Source organism: Colobus angolensis, unplaced genomic scaffold, assembly GCF_000951035.1.
Source record: "Colobus angolensis palliatus isolate OR3802 unplaced genomic scaffold, Cang.pa_1.0 Scaffold472, whole genome shotgun sequence".
In the NCBI taxonomy this organism is placed as follows: domain Eukaryota; kingdom Metazoa; phylum Chordata; class Mammalia; order Primates; family Cercopithecidae; genus Colobus; species Colobus angolensis.
Genome location: NW_012118177.1, coordinates 1,707,132 through 1,730,848, shown reverse-complemented (window position 1 = coordinate 1,730,848; position 23,717 = coordinate 1,707,132). Strand labels below are relative to the sequence as shown.

The following is a 23,717-nucleotide window of genomic DNA, read 5'->3' as shown; positions in this document are numbered from 1 at the left end:
ACTCAAAGCCGCTCCCCATACCTGACTCCATTCTCCAGCTGTCATCCTGGGCCAATTCCACCGGCAACTTGACTACGGGCGGTCGCTAGGAACCCTGGGACTTGTAGTTCCGCACTGCTAGAGGCCAAGTCTGGGAGGACGGCAAAGGCGCCTCCCTGCCCGGAACTGCTCTCAAACTGCAACTCCCAGAGGCGTCGTGCGATGGTAAAGGAAAAGGGAACGAGGAAGGCCGGTGATTGGTGGAGCTCTAACGGCTGTTTTGACTGGCAGCCGGAGCCGGCGAAGTGAGGCGGGCGTTGCTCGCGCGTCGAGTAGTTGCTGGGATAGCGAAATGGAGGGATGTGTGTCTAACCTAATGGTCTGCAACCTGGCCTACAGCGGGAAGCTGGAAGAGTTGAAGGAGAGTATTCTGGCCGATAAATCCCTGGCTACTAGAACTGACCAGGTAAAGCAACGCTAGGTCTCTTCGCAGGTGGGGACGTCGGCGAAGCCCTACGTGGCTTTCGGGGCCCGGCCCTAGCGGAGGCCCGGTTTCTGAGAGGAGCAGAACCCCGCCCCCGCCGCCCCAAGCAGTCCCCCGGGGTCACCTCCGGACTCGCGATAGGCCTGCGGGGGCTAGCCCCGCAGACCTCAGATATTTTCCCGTTGGTCCGGAGCTCCACTCCCTGATTTTTGGATAGTTCTAGAACGTCTACCGCATTTCTCAGAAATTCCCAATCAGTGAAAAGGAAGACTCTTTATATGAATTTATTTACCTTTACTAGTAACTGTATTCAGTAACACATGTGTAATTGAACTCCCCTTCAGTGCCAGGCAGTTTGCTAGGAGCTGGGGATACGGTGGAGTGGAAGATGCAGACAGTAAAATAAGTATAAAAACATGTCCGATTACAAATTGTGGTAAATACTCGGCAGAGAAGTTTTCATGGTGCTTTCAGAACACGTTAATAGGAGAATCTGATGCTGAATATGGCTGTCATTAATTGGAAAAGTTTTTGCAAAGAAGGGAAGGTTAGACTTTGAAGCATGAGTGAGATTTCCATGGGGGAATGAGTGGACATTCTAAGCAGAGGCAGACAGAAGTTGAGAAGTGTTTCCTTCTGCCCTCCTGCTCACAGGACCCTCGCGCTTTCATCCTCAGTTTCTGGGATTCATGGTGCCCTCAGTAAGCCCACAAATATTTATAGATGGTCTTGGGTATCGCAGGCAGTGTGCTAAGCACTAGTGAAACTGTCCTATACTTACAAATCTCCATTTCGTGCCTTTTGGGAGAGAATTAGAAATCAAGAGACTGTTGTCTCTTTTCTGGAACTTTCCTTTATTACTCAACCTGAAAATGGCCTTACCTTTACCTAGTTTACTTCATTATGGTCTGGTGATATTTAAGGATTTAAATTTAAATGTAATAATTTATATTAAGATTTAATAACACTCCATTAGAAATTTAACCATTCTTCAAGTCAGTGGCTTAAAAAGGGAAGGGAACTGTATCAAGAGACGTAAAAAACACGAAGAAATGCGATTTATGGATCTTGTTTGGTTCCTGATTTAAACAAACCAACTGCAAAAAGACATTTGGGAGACAGCTGGGGAAATCTGAATGCAGACCGGATGTTAGACATTCTAAAGGAGTTAGTGTTAATTTTAGTAAGTGTAATAATGGTCTCATAGTTATATAAGAAATACCTTTATTTTTTACATACTGAAAGACAAGGGTGAAAAGTCATGATATTTAGGATTTGTTTTTGGAAAACTCAGCAAGGAAAAAACTAGATAAAGCAAATAGGGCAAGATGTTTGTTGTTAATTCTAAGCAGTAGGCATGTGGATTTCTATTCTATTCCCTCTATTCTTGTGTGTTTGAAATTTTTTGTAATAGAGTTTAAAATACCATTTTCTATTCTGTGGGGCTAAGAAATATAGCAGTCACTGCAAATAGGGATTCCCTTTGACAAATAATGACTACTATAGCTTATTTTTATTTTTATGTATTTATTTATTTTTTTGAGACAAGTTTTGCTCTTGTTGCCCAGGCTGGAGTGCAGTGGTGCGGTATGGGCTCACTGCAACCTCTGCCTCCCGGGTTCAAGCGATTCCCCTGCCTCATTCTCCCAAGTAACTGGGATTACAGGTGCCTGCCACCACGCCGGACTAACTTTTGTGTTTTTAGTAGAGATGGAGTTTCACCATGTTGCCAGGCTGGTCTGGAACTCCTGACCTCAGGTGATCTGCCCACCTCGCCCTCCCAAAGTGCTGGGATTACAGGTGTGAACCACCGCACCCGGCCATAGCTTATTATTTTTTATAAAAAGTAATTTTCTTGTTCTCTGTGTGTTGGGTTTTCTAAATTATATTTCTAATTTATTTATGGTTTTAAGTTATAGATAATTTCAACTAGTTTAATGAACATTTCTTCCCCCGTTAGATTCATGTGTTCCTTCTACAACATCTAACTTGAGGTCAGTGTGGTAGTAGAGATTTCAGAGTCAGAACTTCACTGACAGTTGTGTCCCAGCTTCACTATTTAGTATCCGTATGACCGTCCACAAGGTGCTTACCTGGGGTGTTTTAGTTTCCTCATCTGAAAAATGGAGATAATAAGCACTGTGTAGAAGGTCAGGAGATCAAGACCACCCTGGCGAACACAGTGAAACCCCGTCTCTACTAAAAAAATACAAAAAACTAGCCGGGCGAGGTGGCGGGCGCCTGTAGTCCCAGCTACTCAGGAGGCTGAGGCAGGAGAATGGCGTAAACCTGGGACAGCCCGGGCGACAGAGCAAGACTCCGTCAAAAAAAAAAAAAAAAAAAGAATGATAGGAATTACATGATACGATGCATGTAAAACTCCCAGCACAGTGCCTGATGTAAAAGTACGTAAATAATGTAATAGTAAAACAACCAAAGATGTATTTCTGTCAAAGCATTGAAATCAGTTTCTTGCTCTACTACTTTCCTTGTCGTATTCTGCCCAGAATTACATATGTTCATCAATGTCATTCTCCCCATGTTACTTAAACTTTCATCTGTCTTACACCAGTAAGTAATATAGTTTAAGGTTACCTACCTGAGGATCCAGTGCTCTGCATTTCGTATTTTCAAAAACTATAGATTTGCCAGCACCAGTATTTTCTTTTCTTGCTCTTTTGCCTTCTGTTTCTCTTCAAGAATGTTTCTATTACTGCTTCTCTGTAGGACAGGAGAACTGCATTGCACTGGGCATGCTCAGCTGGACATACAGAAATTGTTGAATTTTTGTTGCAACTTGGAGTGCCAGTGAATGATAAAGACGATGTGAGTACTTTGATAAAGTTGAGTTGATAAATTCCCAGTTATCTTTATACTCCAGACTGGTGTTTACTGAAGCCTGTGCATTAAGCTCATAAAGAAAATTGTAACCTTTGCAACTGGAAAGTTATAGCATGGCCCTTGTGATCAAGCATGAGACTCATGGTTGCATTATTTTACAGTGTTATGTTTGCCACTCATACTCTGTGATTTAAGGTAAACATACAGGAGAGGCTGAGGTAGGAGGATTGCTGGAGCCCAGTAGTTTGAGGCTGCGGTGAGCCATTGTACTCTATCCTGGGTGACAGACTGAGACCTTGTCTCTAAAAATAAAAACAACAAAAATAAACGTACAGATCAGGGCTTGTTATGGTGAACCCTAAAAGACCATAAACTCTTTCTATTATGTTGGATTTTTTTGTTTTTTGGTGAATATGGCCAGAATAATGAGGACCTAGATAACTTTTTTGTTACATAAAGAGATTTATTCTAATGGTATGGTTATATTAGGATTAGATTTGTGAAGAGTAAGAATGGAACCTTTTTTGTAAGCAAATATTTTTTTACCTTTGTAAAGCTCCTTGTTAACCCTGCCTAAATGTTAGCACTAATCCTTGTGCCTTTTTCCCCTGGTGTTTCTACTGCCTACTTCTTTTATAGGCAGGTTGGTCTCCTCTTCATATTGCGGCTTCTGCTGGCCGGGATGAGATTGTAAAAGCCCTTCTGGGACAAGGTGCTCAAGTGAATGCTGTCAATCAAAATGGCTGTACTCCCCTACATTATGCAGCTTCCAAAAACAGGCATGAGGTATGGTTCCATCCCTAGGCTACTTCTGTTGAGTTCTAAAAGTGTATACAAACACAGATAGATCTCTGCATTGTTTTCTTCTTTCTGCTCCATCTTTCCAGATCGCTGTCATGTTACTAGAAGGCGGGGCTAATCCAGATGCTAAGGACCATTATGAGGCTACAGCAATGCACCGGGCAGCAGCCAAGGGTAACTTGAAGATGATTCATATCCTTCTGTACTACAAAGCATCCACAAACATCCAAGACACTGAGGGTAACACTCCTCTGTAAGTGACAAGTAGCAGTCATTTGTATTCTACCTGATGTTAGCCCTCTTGCAATAATTCTTATACATCATTTCTTTTTTTAGTCTGCTTATAGACGCAATACGTGTTAATGGCAAAAATGTTAAATTGCACAAAATGTAAAGATAAAAATTGCCTATTATTTTGCCACTCAGAAATAACTACTGATCACATTCTTGTGTATTTCCTCCTGGTCTTTTATATTCAGATGTATATATTTTACACGTACATATTTTTTAGCAAAATTGGGGTCATACTGTGTATGTAGTTTTAGCTCTTGTTCTTTTCACCTCAATAGTATATTATAAACATTTTCCAATGTCATTAAATATGTTTAAAACTTTTTTAATGGTTATGTACAATTCTGCTGTATAGATGTGCGATAATTTAATAATTCCTCTATTACTGTATATTTAAACTTTTTTGAGTTTTTCACTATTATAAATAATGGTACATTGAGCCAGGCATGATGGCTCATGTCTGTAATCCCAGCAGTTTGTAAAGCCAAGGCGAGAGGATCACTTGAGGCCAGGAGTTCAAGACCAGCCTGGGCAACACAGCAAGACCCCCTGTCTCTAGAAAAAAATTAAAAACTTAGTCAGTCATGGTGGCATGCACCTGTAGGACAGCTACTCGGGAGATTGAGGTGGGAGGATTGCTTGAACCCAGGAGCTCCAGGTTACAGTGAGATGTGATCACACCAGTGCACTCCAGCCTGGGTGGAGCAAGACCTTGTCTCTAAAATAATTGACCAACTTTGTACGGAAAACTTTTGGCCATATTTCTGATTATTACCTTCATATAGACTCCTAGAAGTTGAATTGCTGGGTCAACAAATACACACATTTTAAGACTTGCTATGTGTTACCAAATTGCTTCCAGAGGAGTTGTATCATTTTACCCTTCCAACAGCAGTTTAAGAGTGCCCATTACCCCCTCACCAACACTAAATTATCCTTTTGTTATGTGAAAATGATATTTCATAGATGTAATTTACATTTTTATTAATGAATTTGAACTTTTTTTTTAATGTCCATGGCTAATTACATTTCTTATCTAATTGTACCTTTTTGTGTCCCTTTCTCTGTTTCCTTTTGGGGAATTAATTTATTTTCACAGGGTTTTAAGTGCTCTTGATTTGACATGGTAAAATATTAATGTTCTGCAACATTAGTTGAAAATATTTTTCCTAATTTATCTTTTCATTTTGTTCATAATTTCTTTTGCATAAGAGAAGTTTTAAAATGTCTACATAGTCAAGCCCATTCATCTTTCCTCATGACTAGAAAGCTCTTCCTCACCCTGAAATTAGTTAAATATGCACCTGTCTTTTATTATAGGTTATTTTAGCGTTTCATTGGTTTTGATTGAGGGTTAGTGTTATTGTTTTGCATTTAACTCTTAAAATCCATCTGTAATTGAATTATGTGTATGACCTGAAGCTAGCCTTTACCTTGATATGTTTCCACAGTACTTGGCCACTTTTCTTCTGTGTTGAATGGTGACTTTTTCTTGAACCAGAAGCTCTGTGAGTCTTCTTTTTAGTCCAGAGTGAGGTTCAACCTTTTCCAATTTGACTTTAAACCAACTTTTAAAAAGTATTATTTTCTTAACTCTTAGTTTTTAAAATCTTTCCTGCATTCTAAGAGACCCTGTTTAGAAAGACCTGTATGCCCTACCTCTTTTCTCCATAAATAGAAAGGCAGGATGGCCTAGAGAAAATCTAGGAGTCTGAAAAGATAGAGTCCTGGGAAGAACATAGGATTTATGAATAGCTAGATGATGTTTACCCAATTCAGACTCTACCACTTGCTAACAATATTAAATACTTACATTAAACAACTTATAAAAGTTACTTAATCTTCCTTGAATCTTAATTTCCTCATCTGTAATATAAGGATAATAATTCCTGCCTTACTAGATTATTGTGAGGTTTAAGTAAAACAACATGTAAAGTGCCTCCTGATACCCTCCTGGCACTCTTAAATGCATGGCAAAAGTTGTTACCCTCTTCCACTCAGTTTCCTGCCAAGACATGTCAGCATAGGTAGGAACTTTAACCTCTGTCACCATTTCAGCTGTAAAATGGTGATAATAATACTTTGCTAACTTACAAGACAGATATATGGATTAAATGATATAAAATCTTTTAAACTGCTTTTTCAAACTTTAAGCTGCACAAATTACTATTAACAGATTATGAACTGGGGCTTTTCTAAATTCTAACCCTGAATTATTACATGTAGTGTTTGAGGTAAACAATTACTTATCTCTGTAAAATAAGAAAAGTTGTTCCTTAGGCTGGTATTTAGATCCCTTCTTCTATTGTAAGTAGAACCAGAATTATGATTTACAATCTGGTATTACAAGGCTTTTTTTGTAGAATTTTAACTTATAGTCTCCCCATGCAAACCGATGTTTCTTTCCAGATTAAATAACTTTCCAATGTTACCATTTCCTAATCATATGCACTTTAGACTACCTAGCAAGAAATCCTAACCATTACATAGAATTGGTAGTGATTAATTGGTCTTTGGTGGTCCCTGATTTCAGACACTTAGCCTGTGATGAGGAGAGAGTGGAAGAAGCAAAACTGCTGGTGTCCCAAGGAGCAAGTATTTACATTGAGAATAAAGAAGAAAAGACACCCCTGCAAGTGGCCAAAGGCGGCCTGGGTTTAATACTCAAGAGAATGGTGGAAGGTTAAACAGCTTGGATTTATTCTTTCTTTGTACGTTGTGTTGTTGTTCCCAGTGTTCTGCAAACTAATGTATTTGTGCACAAGACATCATCTATGAATGATGAAGTTTTCTCACCTTCAAAGTCTTATACACATGTTGACTCTTGTTCCTGCTGAGTTACTAGTTCGAAGCTTACAGCTTGTTTTCCAGGCATCAAGTAACTGTTGAGATTGTTCTACTGTTGTCATATATTCTTCTATATTGAATTCTGGTTAATTTTGAGTAACTAATTTTGTGGCTGTTGTGAGTCTTCAGCACCCTCCCACGTACCTTATATCCCTCGCTGAAACAGAACAGCTCCAATAGCAACAAGCCAGTTGTTCTGCCACGTTTCTGTGTGGATTCTGTAATGTTCCTCCATACAGTTAAAACATCCTAACTTGCTTTTCAAGCTCACTCAGCCTACACCAAACATCTCTGGTTTTTTTTCAACCATGAGGTTTAATTTATTTTTGTGATAGGAGGTATATTTACATATTTTAGTGGACCAAATTTTAAGCTGAATGGTGTGCTCTAAAACAATGAAAAACAATAGCCCATATACCTATGTATTTGTTTTTGATGGGTTGTTTACTCTGAAATAAAATGTATGGTTTTCTTTAAAGGAAGTTTTAAAGTACCTATTTTGAGTCATCCTGTATTGAAAAGAATGTCAAGCTTGTTAAAATGACATGTAGCAAGAATGTATTTTGATTTGTATTTCAGAAACTAAAAAATAAAATGTTGAAAGAGTCTTCTAATTTTTCTTTCAAATTAGCTAGAATTCACTTAAGCCTTAAAATCCTTAGTAAAGACATTTCTCAGTTTTTGGTAGCTTTAAGTCAATAAAATTAGTGAAGCTTGAATTGTAGCTAAAATCTTTTAAAATAGCCATCTTCTGAATTGCTAATTAAATGTAGAACAAAAGGAAATTAGTAAGTATAAACTTGAGCTCAATTTAGGGAAGCATCTTAAATGATACTAGTCATAAAATCTAATGAACTCCAAATAACTTTCAGATTATTTTTTATTTGAATTTTATGCTGCAACTACTGCTTGAAATAAGTGATCCAAGTGAACGTACAAACTTGCATTAATTTTGGGTCAAAGTCTTAATGATCAGTAGCTAAAATGAGTTTCATAAACATCAACTGTGTTATTGATATAGAAACTCCTTTTACAGAAGTATTTTGAGTGCTAACCTTAAACATTAATCAGAGAAGCACCTTACGGAACAAAATTATTGAATGCTGGAGATAGAATTGATAGCAGAGGAAATAATATTTCTAGTATTTTTAGTGTGATCAGAGTAAAGCTTTGTCTATTACGACTAAAGACATTTACTTTTCATAAATATTGAGTTAATTGTCTGAGGTAATAGGTTTCATGGGTGTAAAAGGAAATTCATCCGGGTTCTTCAATAAGCAATACAAATGGAGCTAAGCCACAGGTAATTTGTAGGCTTTTGGCATTTTAAATGGCATGACTTGTTAGTATTTAGACCACAGATTTGTATAAACTGAAGGTATTAGTGGCCTCAGATATTGATCGGATTGTTACCTGTGTCTGTAGAAAAGGTGATAGAGATGAAGCTGATTCAAGGTCAGCAGATTTTATAGTTCCAAAACAAACTCAAAAAAAGATAATTTGGCTGGGCGCGGTCGCTCATGCCTGTTATGCCAGCACATGGGGAAGCCAAGGCGGGCGGATTACCTGAGGTCAGGAGTTCAAGACCAACCTGGCCAACATGGTGAAACCCCACCTCTACTAAAAAGAATTAGCCAGGTGTGGTGGGTGCCTGTAATCCCAGCTACTCAGGAGGTTGAGGCACGAGAATCGCTTGAACCCAGGAGGTGGAGGTTACAGTGAGCCGAGTTGGTGCCACTGCACTCTAACCTGGGTGACAGAGCGATAATTCATCTCAAAATACATAAATAAATAATTATGAAGCTTAACTGAGAATATAAGATGGAAGAAAAAGGCCAATGAAAATAGTGAAAACATTTGCATTCTTAAATATCTGTTATAGAGAATCTACAATTTCAGTGAGGTTTTGTGAACCTCAAAGTAAATCTGTGTTTTTCTTCATAATCTTTGACTTAACATTTAACTGTATGACACTAGTGTTTGATTCCCCAATTTCTCAGCTATACCAATTACAATGAATTCCTTAGATAGCTGTGTCTGCTGCTTTCAGCTCCCATATTCTGTTACACTACAAGGCCTCCAAATCAATCTGTTGGCAAGTCCGATAACAGTATAAAGATTCTTTGTGGTTTATGGCTCCAGCTTCACAGTTCTATTGACTGCCTAAAATTGAAAGCAGAAATTTGTAATGTGAATTTCTCTGGGAAGAGGATTTATAGCTTTCATCAAATTCTCAAGGGCATCTGTGATTCCCCCAAAAGGTTAAAAATGCCTGGTTGAGAGAAAAAAGAATACTGAATCAGTTGTCGGGAGACCTCATTTCTACAACTATAGTTCTACCACAGTTTTTTAATTTATAAGTTTTTACCTCTATTCTCCCTGTAGTCTTTAAGAAGGCAGAAATCATCTCCATTTTACAGCTGAGAAAACACCCAGAGCTAGAGAAACAGCCAGTACCAAAATCTAGCTTTCCTGGATTCTAATTCATTTTCTTTTCTGCCTCTATTCAAAAACAGTGGACCAAATGAAAGGTACTCTGGCATTTTGAAAATAACCAGTTAGTTGTAACACCTATCCTGGTGCTTTTCTTTAATTTGGCTGTGACATAGTAAGAAATACATATTTGGTCTTCCCCCAGTACCTGAAACAGAGCTCCTAAAACCCCTGACAGTTCCTGAGTGACAGGAGTGTCTTACATAGAGCTCCTAAACCCCTTGGGATTTCCTGGGTGATAGGAGTGCCTTTTGTTCTAATGATGCAACTCTTGGTGGGCTCCTGGATAGCTTTAGAATGGGAGCTATTAGTGACCAAGCCATGATTAGAGGATTAGAACTTTCAGCCCCATCCTCCAGGGAGGGAAGAGGGGCTGGAGATTGAGTTAACAGTTGATCATGCCTATGTGATGAAGCCTCCATAAAAATTCCTAAACTACAGGGTTTGGTGAGCATCTAGGTTGGTGACACACCTACATGTCAGAAGAGTGGTGCACCTCAACTTCATGGGAACAGAAGCTCCTATGTTGAGGACTCTTCTGGACCTCACCCTATGTACCTCTTCAGCTGGCCATTCATCTGTATCCTTTATAATAAACTGGTAAACAAGAGCATTTCCTTGAGTTCTATGAGCCATTACAGCAAATTATCAAACTTAAGGTTGCGGGAACCCCCAACTTATACCCAAGTCAAACAGAAGTGTGGGTACCCTGGGCACCCAATACTTGTGATGTGTCTGAAGTTGGGGGCAGTCTTGTCAGACCCAACCCTGGGTAGTGTCAGAATTGAATTAAATTGTAGGACACCCAGTTGGTGTCTGCAGAGAATTGGAAAATTACTTGGCGTGGAAACCCCACACATTTGCTTTCTGAAGTGTTGTGAGTGGTGGAACAGTTTTTCTTTATTGGTACATCTTTCTATCATTTCCTGGAGCCCTCATTATCATCTCTGAATTACTTTTTTTGTTTTTAAACCAAAGTTTCAAAGACAAGTGGGAGTATTGAGTCTTTATCGATTTGTTTAAACCTTTTATGAGGCCTACTGATGTGTTTTCCAGCAAGTAGACATTGTAAAACAACCTTTTATTACTAAAGCTTGTGTTTGTTTCACTGAAATTAGTAGTTTGGTGCAGTTGAAAGAGCATTGCACTGAAATCCAAATGATGTGAATCTAGTTTTGACTTTGTATAATCTCAGGCAGATTATTTTACTTCTCTGCACTCAGGGATTCTCCTCTAGGGGCTGGGTAGCAATATATAAGAGTGAACCAGCTTTTTAAAAATACATTTACCCCTTCCTATCTCCCCCACCAAGAATTTATTGTACATCATCTCCAGCCTCATCATCGTTAGGAGTGGCCCACTGTGTGTGTTATAACTCAGGTGTGCTGGGGTTGAAAAAGTTTGAATACTATTTATTTCAGAGTGCTCTTCTAGTTCTGATCAAACCTGAGTTGCCCAGAGCAGATTGAATGGGTGGTAAACCACCTGGTTTGATTTGAGAGGGGCTGAGAAGTTTCCTTTTTTCAGAAATATCTCTCCTCTGGATTGTTTAGACTCTTTGGATTAAGGATTATCTGTGCTGGAGTCCTCTTTAAAAGGTAAATACTCCCAAGAGGACTCTCATTTATCAACCTAATGAGATCACTGAATGATGAAAGATCATGTTCACTGGACAAGAACGGGTTACAGAACAGCTACTTTAGGTCCTGCACAATGAGTCCTGCCCGAGAGAGGAAGAACTGAGCGGGTCACTGAACTAGTAGGAGCATAAGAATCCTGGGCGTTTGGAAAATAAAGTGCCACAAGGCCAGAAATGGCACTGAAAGGAGAGATCCAAAGGTACAAATTCAGATTAATCTCATGTGCTTCCTAACCTTGCCCATGTAGGGTTTCTGCCTGGGCAACATGTACTCCATGTTTTTAAATCCAGATTTTTCTATTTATTCCTGTCAAATTCATTTTGTTGACTTCAACTCCACTTTTGAGCTATCAATATCATTCTGAATTGTGATTCTGTCTTATAGCCTAGTGGCCATTCCCCCTAGGAGCAAGTCATCCACAAATTTATTAAGTGTACTTCGTGTGTTTTGATCTAAGTAACTGGTTCTCCATCTTGGATTCAGGGAGTCTGTAACTCACCCAAAACTGCATGTGACACTTTGTGTGTATAAGCATTTTTCAGTGGAGATGGGTTTAGAGTTTTCAGCAGATTCCCAAGGTGATCCATGACCTCAGAAAAAGGTTACAAGCCACTGATTGAACTATTCATCAGTATTTTGAACAGAACAGTGCTAATAAGGACAGAGCTCTATAAGACTACCAGTAGTGCTTTCTTTCCTGGACTGCACTTACGGGCGGATCACGAGGTCAGGAGATCGAGACCATCCTGGCTAACACGGTGAAACCCCATCTCTACTAAAAATACAAAAAACTAGCCGGGCGAGGTGGCGGGCGCCTGTAGTCCCAGCTACTCCGGAGGCTGAGGCAGGAGAATGGCGTAAACCCGGGAGGCGGAGCTTGCAGTGAGCTGAGATCCGGCCACTGCACTCCAGCCCGGGCGACAGAGCAAGACTCCGTCTCAAAAAAAAAAAAAAAAAAAAAATTTGGGGTGTAATTGTTGACTATTATGTGTCAGTCTCTTGTGATTTGCCTCTATAATAAAAATGGAAAGGAAAAGTGAGTTCCAGCTACTTGGATATTCTGGTAATTGAGATGTTTACACTGCTGTTTACTTTTTAATCTCTAAATATTAGGTCATTCTTAAGACCTTCATCATTTTGCTTCTTGCGTCCATCAGACACAATGTATATCATACTTTCATATTTAGTATGAATGAAATTATAGATGCGACAGAAATCCCTGACATTTTCTGAAAATTGACACATCGAAGAAAATGCAGAAATAAACGCTTGCTATCTCTTCTCTTCATGGCTCTAGATAAGTGTAATGTTAATTTCCATTTTAACTCTCCTTAAAACCTACAGAGACTCTATCTCAATCTGTGTATGGTTATGATCCATATAGAAAGGAGTTTGCAGTTTAAGAAAATCTTTTACATGAAAATCTGAAAGTGATAAATGAGAAACTCATTACTTCGTTTAAAAAGGATTCACCTTAGAAGGAAGTGAGACACAAAAACGTACATACTGTATCATCCCATATGTATGAGGGCCAAGAAAAGGCAAAGTTAATCTCTAGTGATGGAAAACAATGAGTGATTTCCTAGGTCCAGGGCAATGGTGGATTTGCACAAAGGGGCATGAAGGAACATTTTGGGCTGATGGAAATGTTTTCTCTCTAGATGGGTGTGGTGGTTTCATGGGTATGTACTCTGTCAAAACTCATCAAATTGTACACTTTAAATGTCTGGTTTATTATACATAAATGCTATGTCAGGAAAGTTGTTTATAAAAGGACTAGCCTTAGAAGTCATTAAAATGAGACATTATGAGTATTATTTATTGAGCCTTAAAGTAAGATTTAAATATGATTAATTTCACAAGTGAAAAGGTAAGTCTACCTGTAAGTTTCTTCAAGGCGAGATGTGGGTGAAATATGATCATGAGAAAGCTTTTTAACAGGGGAAGAAGAAGTGATATCAGTGCATTTTAGTAATATTTAGCATTCATATAAGATTGGTATCGCTTTATTAATGTGGAATGTACCGGCATTAAAACAGGTTATTTAAATAATTAGTTGAAATTATCTAAAATAGATCTTAAGTGTTCATTTAGAACACTTCTCTGGTCTGCCTTTCAAAGTAGATAACATCAGACACGGTGATAATAACTCATTCAAAACTAAATTGTACATCACTTGTGATATCAACATTTTGTATTCACTGAAGGAAATTATATTTGAAAATGTTTGCCTGTACATTATTTGACAAAGTTGTGGGGATTTTTTGTTTTTTGTTTGCTTGTTTTCTGTTTTTGTTTTTGAGATGGAGTCTCACTCTGTCGCCCAGGCTGGAGTGCAGTGGTGCAATCTCGGCTCACTGCAACCTCCACCTCCTGGGTTCAAGTGATTCTCCTGCCTCAGCCTCCCAAGTAGCTGGGATTACAGGCATGCACTACCACACCCAGCTAATTTTTGTATTGTTAGTAGAGACGGGGGTTTCACCATTTTGGTCAGGCTGGTCTCGAACTCCTGACCTCAGGTGATCCACCTGCCTCGGCCTCCCAAAGTGCTAGGATTACAGGCGTGAAATTGTGTTATTTTTAAAATTTGCTGTGCTCAGATATTGGAAACCAGGGTGACTTCTTGGGAAATCTAATATGAGGAATGAAGCATTAATTATAAGACCTGATTTTAAATGCTATGTACCAATTAATATATACCCTTTACATATTCTCCTCTATTGTATTTGGAGAAAATTTTTCAATCTATGAGATAATGCTGATGAATTATTTTCTTAGTGGTCAATATAAAAATGAATGGGAAACTATTCCTAGAAATAATATTGAATGTAATTGATGCCACCTTGTCATATGTGCACGTGGAACATAAGAGTAGCTAAAAAAAGGCCGGGCACAGTGGCTCACGCCTGTAATCCCAGCACTTTGGGAAGCCAAGGTGGGTGGATCATGAGGTCAGGAGACGGAGACCATCCTGGCTAACACGGTCAAACCCCGTCTCTACTAAAAATACAAAAAAATTAGCCAGGCATGGTGGCACGTGCCTGTCGTCCCAGCTACTCAGGAGGCTCAGGCAGGAGAATCACTTGAACCCGGGAGGCAGAGGTTGCAGTGAGCCGAGATCGCGCCACTACCATCATAGCCTGGGTGATGGAGCAAGACTCTGTCTAAGAAAAAAGAAAAAAAAGTGTAGCTAAAAAAAGAGAAATAATATTTTCTGAAATAACAGGTACTGTTGCAAAACTCAACTAAGTTAGAAATCACTTGCCTTGTCAATTGTTATGCTTACACGTTAGTAAAATTGTTAGTATTCTGTATTGGTAATGCAGGAACCCTTGCACTGATTTAGTTGTTATCTTGGCGTGTTTATTCTGGATTCATAGTAGGAATGAGCACCTTGTTAGAAGAAGGTTGGTCAAAATGGAGGGAGGAGGTGGAGGTTGGTTAGATTATTTGAATTCCAAATGGCACTAATGGGTTCCTTAACGATTAATGCTGTACTTAGGCCACCAGCCTATGCCTTAACCACTCCCTTTTCATCTTCACTTAAGGGCTCAACTGCAACCCCAGGCTCTGACTCTGGCTCTGGCTCCAATTCCGACTGCGTTTCTGGCTCTAGCTCCAGCTTGATGTCAAGATCAGGCACTGCCATAGGCTCTGATCCTGGGACAGGCTCTGGGGCAGGCTCCTGAGTAGGCTTTGGTTCATAGTCTGGTTCTTGGATGTTATTAGGGCCAGTCTCATGAATGGAAGGTGGTAGAGTTACTTCTAGATGGGTAGCGTCTTCTGTTGGCATTGCTTCACTTTCTCCCCTGGGGTTTATCTTTGTCATTGGCCTACAAGAAAGAAGGCCCAGAAAAGAACAAGTTAGGGAGATGCTAACTTTGAAATTACATGTGAAACCATATGCTCTGTAGGTTCAATGACCATAGGTCCCAGACTTCAGGAAATCTGTTATTTCTGATATTCTGACTTATTGTCAGGCCATATGTCATTTTGAATTCAGAAAGGTTAGGTCTCAACAATATAATGAAAATTTAAGAAAGACCAGTGTTTATAGTGTTTATAGGTGGGAAAACTGATGTCAGAATGAAAGAGTCTAAGCTTCTAATAAGGTCTTTAAGGTCCAAATCCATAGCTCTGATGCATCTCTGTTTCCCACTCCATCTAGTACAATACTTGGCACCTGGTTGACACCCAATATATAGTTGTAGAAGCAAGGAGATGAAAAAAATGAATGAGTGTGATACACACTAGGGAAGAAATAGAGTGATTAAGAGCATGGACTGTGGGCTGGGCCACATTCTAACTTCTGTGTTCCCAGGGCACTTTTGTCCTTGTTCCATAAAAAAAAATTAAAATTATATTTTATGACTATGTTGGTTTAAAGACAAGTATGTTAATATTATATATGACAACATTTTCTTGGACCTAAAATGGTTGTTGTGATGGCTAAATGAGTTGATGTACATAAAGTGCTTAGAACAGAGCCTGGCACACAGCCCTCAATAAATAGCAGCCATCATCATTCTTTTTCAAATTCAGTGAGAGTAAACAGAAAGATACCTCTGATATCTTATGCTCAAAGGAGTGCTTAGGAATTGATGACTGAAAGAGACATGCCTGAGAAATGTTTGTATTCAAGTAAAGACAACAGAATGAAAGCTTACTCAAGTTCTGCGATGGTCTTAGAATTTCTTTCTTTTGCCTTTGCTTTTGCCTTATTCCTTGCAAAGCACACAACAGAGATGATGATGGCAGCACCTACCAGGCTACCGATCAAGGCCCCAACAATGATTCCAACTTCTGGATCTGAAGGACACAAGCAGCTGGTTAATAAAGTGGAATATATTGTCATTTTATAATGTGTGTTTGTGACTAGTGGGGAATATCAGGGCCATTCAAATAGTGGGAAAATGACTTGTATAGGCTAGGGAAATGGAAACCCCAAGAACTGTGTCATTTGGACTCACAGTAGGAGAAGACTATTGACATTTATGCACATAAAGAATACAATGTGACCAACTTGGAGGAGGTGGGGTTGCTTTTGAAATGGGATTTAGAGAAAAGAGTCTTGAGACACCATGGAGTTGTGATCTGGTCACTAGAGATAAGCCTCTGTTACAGGCAGGGACATTTCACTAGGCTTTCCCAGAGCACAGGTGAAATGGGTCCCTAAAAACCTCCCCCACGGCATCCATGCTTACCAAGGAGCCTCATGTACTCTGGTCACTGGGAAGTGATATGCCCATTTTGATAAATAGGCATCTGGTTTATTGTCTCAGTCTATGGGCAAACTTAATGAGTGTGACACTATCCAGCTGAGTGCCAGACCTTCAAGCCCTAGGGTATTGTCTCTGGAAGACCACATCTGAGTTATAAGCCAACGCATCCCCATCTGCCTCCCCTCACGCAAGGATGGACATCTTATATTTTGAGCTACCTGATAATAATTCCTTTAACTTTTTATGATTAAGAGCATATATGTGAATAGTTTAAAAAAGTCAAATAGTTCTACTACATGTCTCACAAAAACAGCAGTTCCCTGCCCGACTCCTTCCCATTTCTGAGTCCCATTCACAAAAGGCAACCACTCTTAACTCTTTTTAAGAGTCTTCTTGTTCCCATGTTTTTATTATCCTTGTTCTGATATGTCCTACCATTTTTCCATTTCCATCATTTTCTTTCAACTTTATACCCTAGAAGTTGGAGATTGAGCTCTTTTACACCACTCCGCTCACACCCACCACGTTCTTCCAAAATAGTTCTATCACAAGTTTTAGTTAAATCCAAGTTTGCCGTAGTATGACTATGTAAATATCGTTCACAGCTGAGGAACACAGTATGCTATGATTCTTTCTTGTACAACATTTACAACAATTTTCCCGGAGGTTAATAATTGCCTCATTTGGGGATTAATAAGTGCATTATCACTCATCCCAAAATTTCCAACAAAACCATTAAACTTCTCTCAATTGATTCAAACATATCAGATGATATATCCGTTTCTTGTGATTTTTCCCTCAGAGACATGCCATGTGAAGCCCTCCATTCTCTTCCCCCATCATGACCTGGTTGCCCTTCTAAGCCTGCTGCTCTACCATCATCCTTCAACTTTCCCATTTTATAGATAAAGAGGCTTTGCAAGTTCCTTCAAGATCCTGCTCAAATAGCACTTGGTTGGTAAAGCCATCCCAGTTCTATAAGCATAGTTGTTCCTCCCTTGGTGCTCTATCGACCCTGTTCAGACTTCTATTACAGGATTTAGCACATTTAAGTTGTCTGTGTTTGTCCCTCTAGCTGAACTGTGAGCTCCTTTATCTCTGTATCTCTATTACCTAGGACAGTCCCTGGCACACAGTAGATATTCAGTAACTATTTGAGGAAGGAAGGAAGGAAGAAAGAAGGGATGTGGGAGGGAGAGAGGAAGGCAGTGCTGGACATCATTGGAAAAAAGACTAAGAAAGGAAGCAATGCTCAAGTCCAAATCCTACATATCTCTACATCTGTAGTATGATTGTACCTCTGAGAAGGCAAAAAGAGATTGAGGGAATTCTAAAGAAAGATAACAGAAATGAAACAGGGAAAATAGCTGAAAGTGATATGAGAATGAAGGAGCAAAATTCAGGAAAAATAAAAGGAAGAAAGTTCAGCTGCACAGGAAAAGCAATAACCCACTGGAACTTGCCATGCCTGGATATGGCATATATTAAAACCACAAGTTCAAAGTAAGTTGGAAAAAAAACAAGACCCTGAGTGTTATTAAGTGATCCTTGAGATGTTTGGTGAGATATTCCTTATGAGAGGTTGCCCCTGGGTCAGCTCAATTGGACAATTCCAGGAGTCTTAAATCTTATGCTCAGAGAGTGACAAGCACCTTTGAATGGGAAAATTGAGGTTTAGAGGCATACTGGCTCTGCCAGTTACTAACTGGATGACCTTGGGCAAGTCATTTACTTCCCTGAGCTTCAGTGTTCTTTTCAGCAAAATGAAGCCGACAATAGTCCACCTCCCTAGATAGGGGTAGTTGGGAGGAAAGAGTGAGATAATACTCAGCATAATTCGTGCTCTACAAATAGTAGCTACTGTGATTGTGGGTACAAGTGTTATTATTATAATACTATTATTATTAGTGGCAGATCTTTGCAAGGTATATGTTTGTCAGAGCTACAGTGTCACCTGGATTTACCAACAGCATCGCAAAGAGAAATTCAGCCTGCTGCTATCAGAAAGGCTGCTGTTTTATTATTGAATAGTAATACCTACCTTCTAGCAATTTTGTGAAGCTTAAACAAATTGCTTTCTGTAAAGGATTTAGGCCAGCATATGGCATATATTATTATGTGAGCATTAGATATTACGATGGTCATTCATCATATCAGCCTGTATATAAAGCACACAAATCTCCAGAGAAGCAGGAAGCAGTAACCAGGGATCCTAACTAATTTATTTGGCTGACAGGCCCAGACTACTAGATTTAAAGAGAAACTGTTAAAGTTGTATGGTAAACTCACGTGAAGAAGTGAGATCGATTTCGCAGGAACTATTGCCAAGCCTGTTGATGGCAGTACACTGATAATAACCTTGTTCAAAATTTGTCAGATTTCCAATGACCAAAATCCCGGTGGTTGGGTCTGTTGAAACCAGGAAATAGACTTTTGAGAGCTCTTCTGTGCGTACAGATAACATCAGTGTAACAGATCATTCAATGTCCACCCACTCCCCCATATTGGCCTCTCTTTCTTGAGATGTTCAAGATTCAACCAGGCCCCTCAGGACTGTTCCAGTGCTAACTCACCTGGGACCATGCCTATTCCCTACATACTCACCATCTCTGAGCTGGCTTTTAGAATTTGGGGAGTAGACCAGAACACAGTCATCATATTGGGAGACAGGCATTCTTTTTACATTACCCGCCCCCCACCCACCACCACCGAGAAAACAAGAAGATTGAACTGTAAGGTCAAGCAGCCAACCACACATCCCGCTGTCATCCAACCACAGACACCAGGCCTTTCCAGGGTCGACTGTAGGTTACACTTACTGAAGTTTTCTTTCACTGGCACGATGTCTCTTCCCTCAAGTTTATACCAGTAGTACACAGGGGAAGGTGTTCCAAGCGCAGAGAGACAGGAAAGGGAAATAGTGTGGCCAGTTTCTGGTCTTCCTTGAATGCTACAAAGGGGCTTAGAAGGTTTCACTGTAAGGGAATGACAAAGAATAAAAATTCTTTAGGATGAATGGCAGTCTGTGACAATTGCAGTCACTTCCTCACTTTCATTTTGAAGAATATGTGTGTTTATTTATTTTTTAAAAAAACTCTTGGCTGGGCGCAGTGGCTTATGCCTGTAATCCCAGCAATTTGGGAGGCCAAGGCGGGCGGATCACCTGAGGTCAGGAGTTCGAGACCAGCCTGGCCAATATGGTGAAACATCGTCTGTACTAAAAATACAAAAATTAGCCGGGCATGGTGGTGGGCGCCTGTAATCCCAGCTACTTGGGAGGCAGAGGCAGTAGAATCACTTGAATCTGGAAGGCGGAGGTTGCAGTAAGCAAAGATGACGCCACTGCACTCCAGCCTGGGCAACAAAGTGAGACTGGATCTCCACCAAAAAAATAAAAATAAAAATAAGTAAATAAATCTATTAAAATGTATTTTGGCAGTTTTCTGCTTGCACCACGAGGTGGGAGTAGAGCACTTCAGGTGCAGGGCCCTTCTAGTCAGGAGGCCATTAAGATTCAAATAGTGACTCCTCTGTCCGCCTCCTCCCCAGATATATAACCATGAATTTCCGCATTGTGTCTTAAAATATGCCTTTATTAAAACAGCCAAATATAAGCAAATACTAAATGACTAGGAACATAGTTTATGCTTTAAAAGCACAGTTTTAAAGGAAAATAGAACCCTTAAATACTCTGAGATAGCCTATTATTCTTTTTAAAACATTTTAATGCTGTATTTCTCTTTTCTCTTATGATTATTTTCTTTTTTTTTGCATTTATACATCTGTGGGTGACACAAAATAGTTGAAAGGTTTGAATTTGCCTGTGTGCATCATCAGTAGGGGAAGCCCATTTTGGGGGTGCATGCTACCCAGCACTCAAATATTTATTCATCCCTCACTCGGCAAGCACCCATGCCTTCTGTGGGCCCGGCACGGGACTAGAGGCACCAGGAATTCAAAAATAACTTTGACACAGTTCTAAAGTGGGGTGGGAGAGGGATGAGAGATGACTTTAGAGAGGGGAAGAGGCCTCCAAGACCTCAGCAGGAGGTGCAGGTTTTAGGGAAAGGTGTGACAAGGAGGAAGGGGTACTAATGAGGTCAGTTTGGGACATAGAGTTGTAGTTGCTTATGAAAACACGTCCTGTAATCCCAGCACTTTGGGAGGCTGAGACGGGCGGATCACAAGGTCAGGAGATCGAGACCATCCTGGCTAACCCGGTGAAACCCCGTCTCTAAAATTAGCCGGGCAAGGTGGCGGGGGCCTGTAGTCCCAGCTACTCCGGAGGCTGAGGCAGGAGAATGGCGTAAACCCGGGAGGCAGAGCTTGCAGTGAGCTGAGATCCGGCCACCGCACTCCAGTTTGGACGACAGAGCAAGACTCCGTCTCAAAAAAAAAAAAAAAAAAAAACACGTCAGGGGAGAAGCCCTGTGGGAAGCTGGGAATCTGAATCTCCTCATTCATCTTACTTTGCACAGTTTATTCTATCTTACATATCTTATACATTTATCTTATATATCTATCATATCTATATATCTATCTTATATCTCTTATCTATCTTAGATATTTATTTTATATCTATACCTCTATCTTATATACCTTATATATCTATCTTATAAACAAATAATGATATACATTTCTATACTTTCCAGCTCACCTTGCTTATCTTCATTTTTTGCTAGAACCATTCAAAGCTTAGGTTCTCTAATTTAGGTGAGTTAGACATGAAATGTGTCATACTGCTCAGTCCTACAGCTCTTACCTGAGACACAGTGGTTAAGGGCACAGCTCTGGATCCGTACAGAATACTGGCTCTGTAACTCTACCCTGGATCTGTGTAGGCAAGTTACCTAACTTAGCCAAACCTCAGTTGACTCATCCGTAAAATGTGACTAAGAGATTATCTAACCTCTGACTGATCCAAAGATTAAATACAATAATATATATAGGGCCTAGCACCTGGAATTTCTGTTGGCCACAGCAGGACTAATTCCTGCTACTAAAGTTGCTCTCCCATTGACTTCTGCTCAGCCCAGTCATCCCAGACTCTCACTATCTGTACACAGGTGCGAGAAGACAGATGCATATAGCTATAATTCTGAAACATTTCACTAGCCCTATCTTTTAAGCAGGTGTCTTTTGATTAAAAGAAGTATCCTTCTACTTAGTTCTTTATTCTCTCTTTCTTACCAATGACTTTCTCAGGTAGGAACAACTTGTTGGATTTGCCTATTCTAAACTCAGCTATTTTAACCAGAAGTCCATTGCAGCTATCACTAGATTTAGATACTGCTGTTTAAAAGAGATGGCTATTTTATAGTCTTTAGAGCAGAATAGAACAATTTGAACAGAAAATTAAATGGGGGTATTTCATCACAAATTTGGACACCAGGACTCGAACTAAATTATGGCAAAAACCTGGAATGACTTGCACTCATTCATTGAGCCCAGAATCAAACCCAGATAGGGATTTTATTTTGCTTAGAATATTTTTCTCCTTTTATTTTTTATTAACAAAACATTTAGTGAATCACTTTGAACCAAGTCCCAAACCTATATATTTTCTAAAACTACTGACTCAGGATTGAACTGACATTTCATCCAGTTAAAGTCCCCAGTGGAACTTGGGTCTTTAACTGGCAAAGCCATTGATCTACCATTTAGCTTTATTGCTTTCAAAAGAATTGAGGTGGGAGGAAAAGGCTCAGCTCACAAAAAAAGAAAAAAGAAAAAAGAAAGTGCTTCAGTAGGTTCTTAAACCTTCCTTAAATCAATCATTTTCTTTTTATGTGCCAAATTGCAGAAGGTAGATGATGCTCATTCCAAATGCACACAAAATAATTATTCAAACTTGATCTGGGTATTTTTCAGAGATTAATTTTCCAAGGTTGTCATACCTAATGGAAAGCTCTCAAATGAATGGCTGTCCAAACCACCTGGTCCTTTGCCCATTGCTCTTTCCTTCACTTAAATTGTGCCTTGCCATCTCAGCCCCTCTTCTTCGTCACACACTCTTGCACACCCTTCAACATTCAGCACAAAAGTCACTTTCCTCAATAAGCCTTCTCCAATTCCTGATACAGCTTTTTGCCCTTTCCCCTGTGTCCTCATAGTTCTTGTCTCATACTTCCACTGAAAGCTTTTATGTTATGCATCTGTCTCCTTCACTAGACTGAATTTTGGAGGGCTAAGACCCTCTCTTTTACATCTCCCCATATCCATTATTTAGCACAGTGACTGGCACGTGTGCTCAGGGTTTGTTAAATGAACTCATGCATGAACGGGTAAATGCATGGGATTGATGCTCACTGCTGGCTAAGAAAACATCTGAAAGATACATTGCTATGAGAGTCATCTTTAAGGAAATATCAACACCTGTCCCCACAATTAGCCTCTCTCTCTTACCCACCTGTCCCCACCTTGCCTCACCTTTCAGTCAGGGCAAGCAAAATAGGCAGTCGTATACAACGAGATTTGAGAACTGCAAATAGTCACTGCAATTTTTAGAGAAAATTAGCAGCCTCAAATTTTCCAAAAAGGCCAAATTTGGAGGAGGCCTTTGTTCTTTGCCCAATTAATAAAAACAATATTATTTAGAGTTCCCAAACAAACAAGGAAATCCACAGACCCTTCTGCCTTTTACCTTGTCTGGATCCTGGCTGCTTAAGGAAAAGTCATGACACAGAGCTACCTGACCCAAAGACTCACGGGAAAAAACACCTCTGAGAGGAAGTGACCCTCAACTTCTTACGGAAATTGATTTGGGATCCTCTGAGCTTTAAATTTAAGAATATTAACCTTCTTGTCTAACTTTATCTCAGGGCTATTTCCAAGCTCTGAGATGAAGGGGCTTGGCTTCTTTAGATTGTTTCTGGTCAGAACGTCTCAGAACCAGGAAGCAACAGAAAATCATTAGCAGATTAATCCCTCCAGTTTTTTAACAATTAAAAACCCTTTGATCTCCAGTATTTCATTTTGTAGGCAAAATAACAAAACTGTTCATAACAAATCTATAAAGAAGACAGGGCAGAAATTATAACCCCATCTCACAATGGTCAGAGAAAGGTGGACTGACTTGTATTAGGTCACTGAGTACAGAGTAAGATCTAAAACTCAGGT

At 39.7% G+C, this 23,717-nt stretch overlaps 3 protein-coding genes across 8 annotated transcripts in view; 1 reads left to right on the top strand and 2 right to left on the bottom strand.

The window, feature by feature from the left end:
* Positions 1-187, bottom strand: part of ATG4A (autophagy related 4A, cysteine peptidase) — a 72,751-nt gene extending 72,564 nt beyond the window's left edge. Inside the window, exon 1 of one of the 3 annotated variants that reach the window (XM_011958743.1) lies at positions 22-187. In XM_011958743.1, coding sequence (XP_011814133.1) covers positions 22-31 — 10 coding nt within the window. In that variant the 5' untranslated portion in view covers positions 32-187. The remainder of the gene's footprint in view (positions 1-21) is intronic. The other 2 variants (XM_011958744.1, XM_011958745.1) reach the window with 2 other exon arrangements.
* A 29-nt stretch (positions 188-216) lies between these two features.
* Positions 217-7,848, top strand: PSMD10 (proteasome (prosome, macropain) 26S subunit, non-ATPase, 10). Of its 3 annotated transcripts, none has more exons than XM_011958742.1 (5): positions 217-445; positions 3,191-3,289; positions 3,944-4,090; positions 4,192-4,279; positions 6,930-7,848. In XM_011958742.1, the coding sequence occupies exons 1-5, from the start codon at positions 332-334 to the stop codon at positions 6,935-6,937; spliced, it is 456 nt and encodes a 151-aa protein (XP_011814132.1). In that variant the 5' UTR covers positions 217-331; the 3' UTR covers positions 6,938-7,848. The 3 variants fall into 3 exon arrangements, with proteins under 3 accessions (XP_011814132.1, XP_011814130.1, XP_011814131.1); XM_011958740.1 differs by having other exon boundaries at positions 4,192-4,358; XM_011958741.1 differs by lacking the exon at positions 3,191-3,289 and having other exon boundaries at positions 320-445; positions 4,192-4,358.
* A 5,240-nt stretch (positions 7,849-13,088) lies between these two features.
* VSIG1 (V-set and immunoglobulin domain containing 1) overlaps positions 13,089-23,717 on the bottom strand; it is a 35,225-nt gene continuing 24,596 nt past the window's right edge. The window contains exons 4-7 of one of the 2 annotated variants that reach the window (XM_011958739.1): positions 19,418-19,573; positions 18,888-19,007; positions 16,044-16,185; positions 13,089-15,209 (exon numbers count right to left, since the gene is read on the bottom strand). In XM_011958739.1, the coding sequence (XP_011814129.1) occupies positions 14,888-15,209; positions 16,044-16,185; positions 18,888-19,007; positions 19,418-19,573 (740 nt within the window). In that variant the 3' untranslated portion in view covers positions 13,089-14,887. The remainder of the gene's footprint in view (positions 15,210-16,043; positions 16,186-18,887; positions 19,008-19,417; positions 19,574-23,717) is intronic. The other variant, XM_011958738.1, reaches the window with a different exon arrangement.

Excerpts from the sequence above, each read along its gene's own strand:
- PSMD10 (XM_011958740.1), top strand. The coding sequence starts at position 332 with ATGGAGGGATGTGTGTCTAACCTAATGGTCTGCAACCTGGCCTACAGC. Across the intron at positions 3,290-3,943 it reads CAGTGAATGATAAAGACGAT|GCAGGTTGGTCTCCTCTTCA; the intron begins GTGAGTACTTTG and ends CTTCTTTTATAG. Across the intron at positions 4,359-6,929 it reads ACTGAGGGTAACACTCCTCT|ACACTTAGCCTGTGATGAGG; the intron begins GTAAGTGACAAG and ends CCCTGATTTCAG.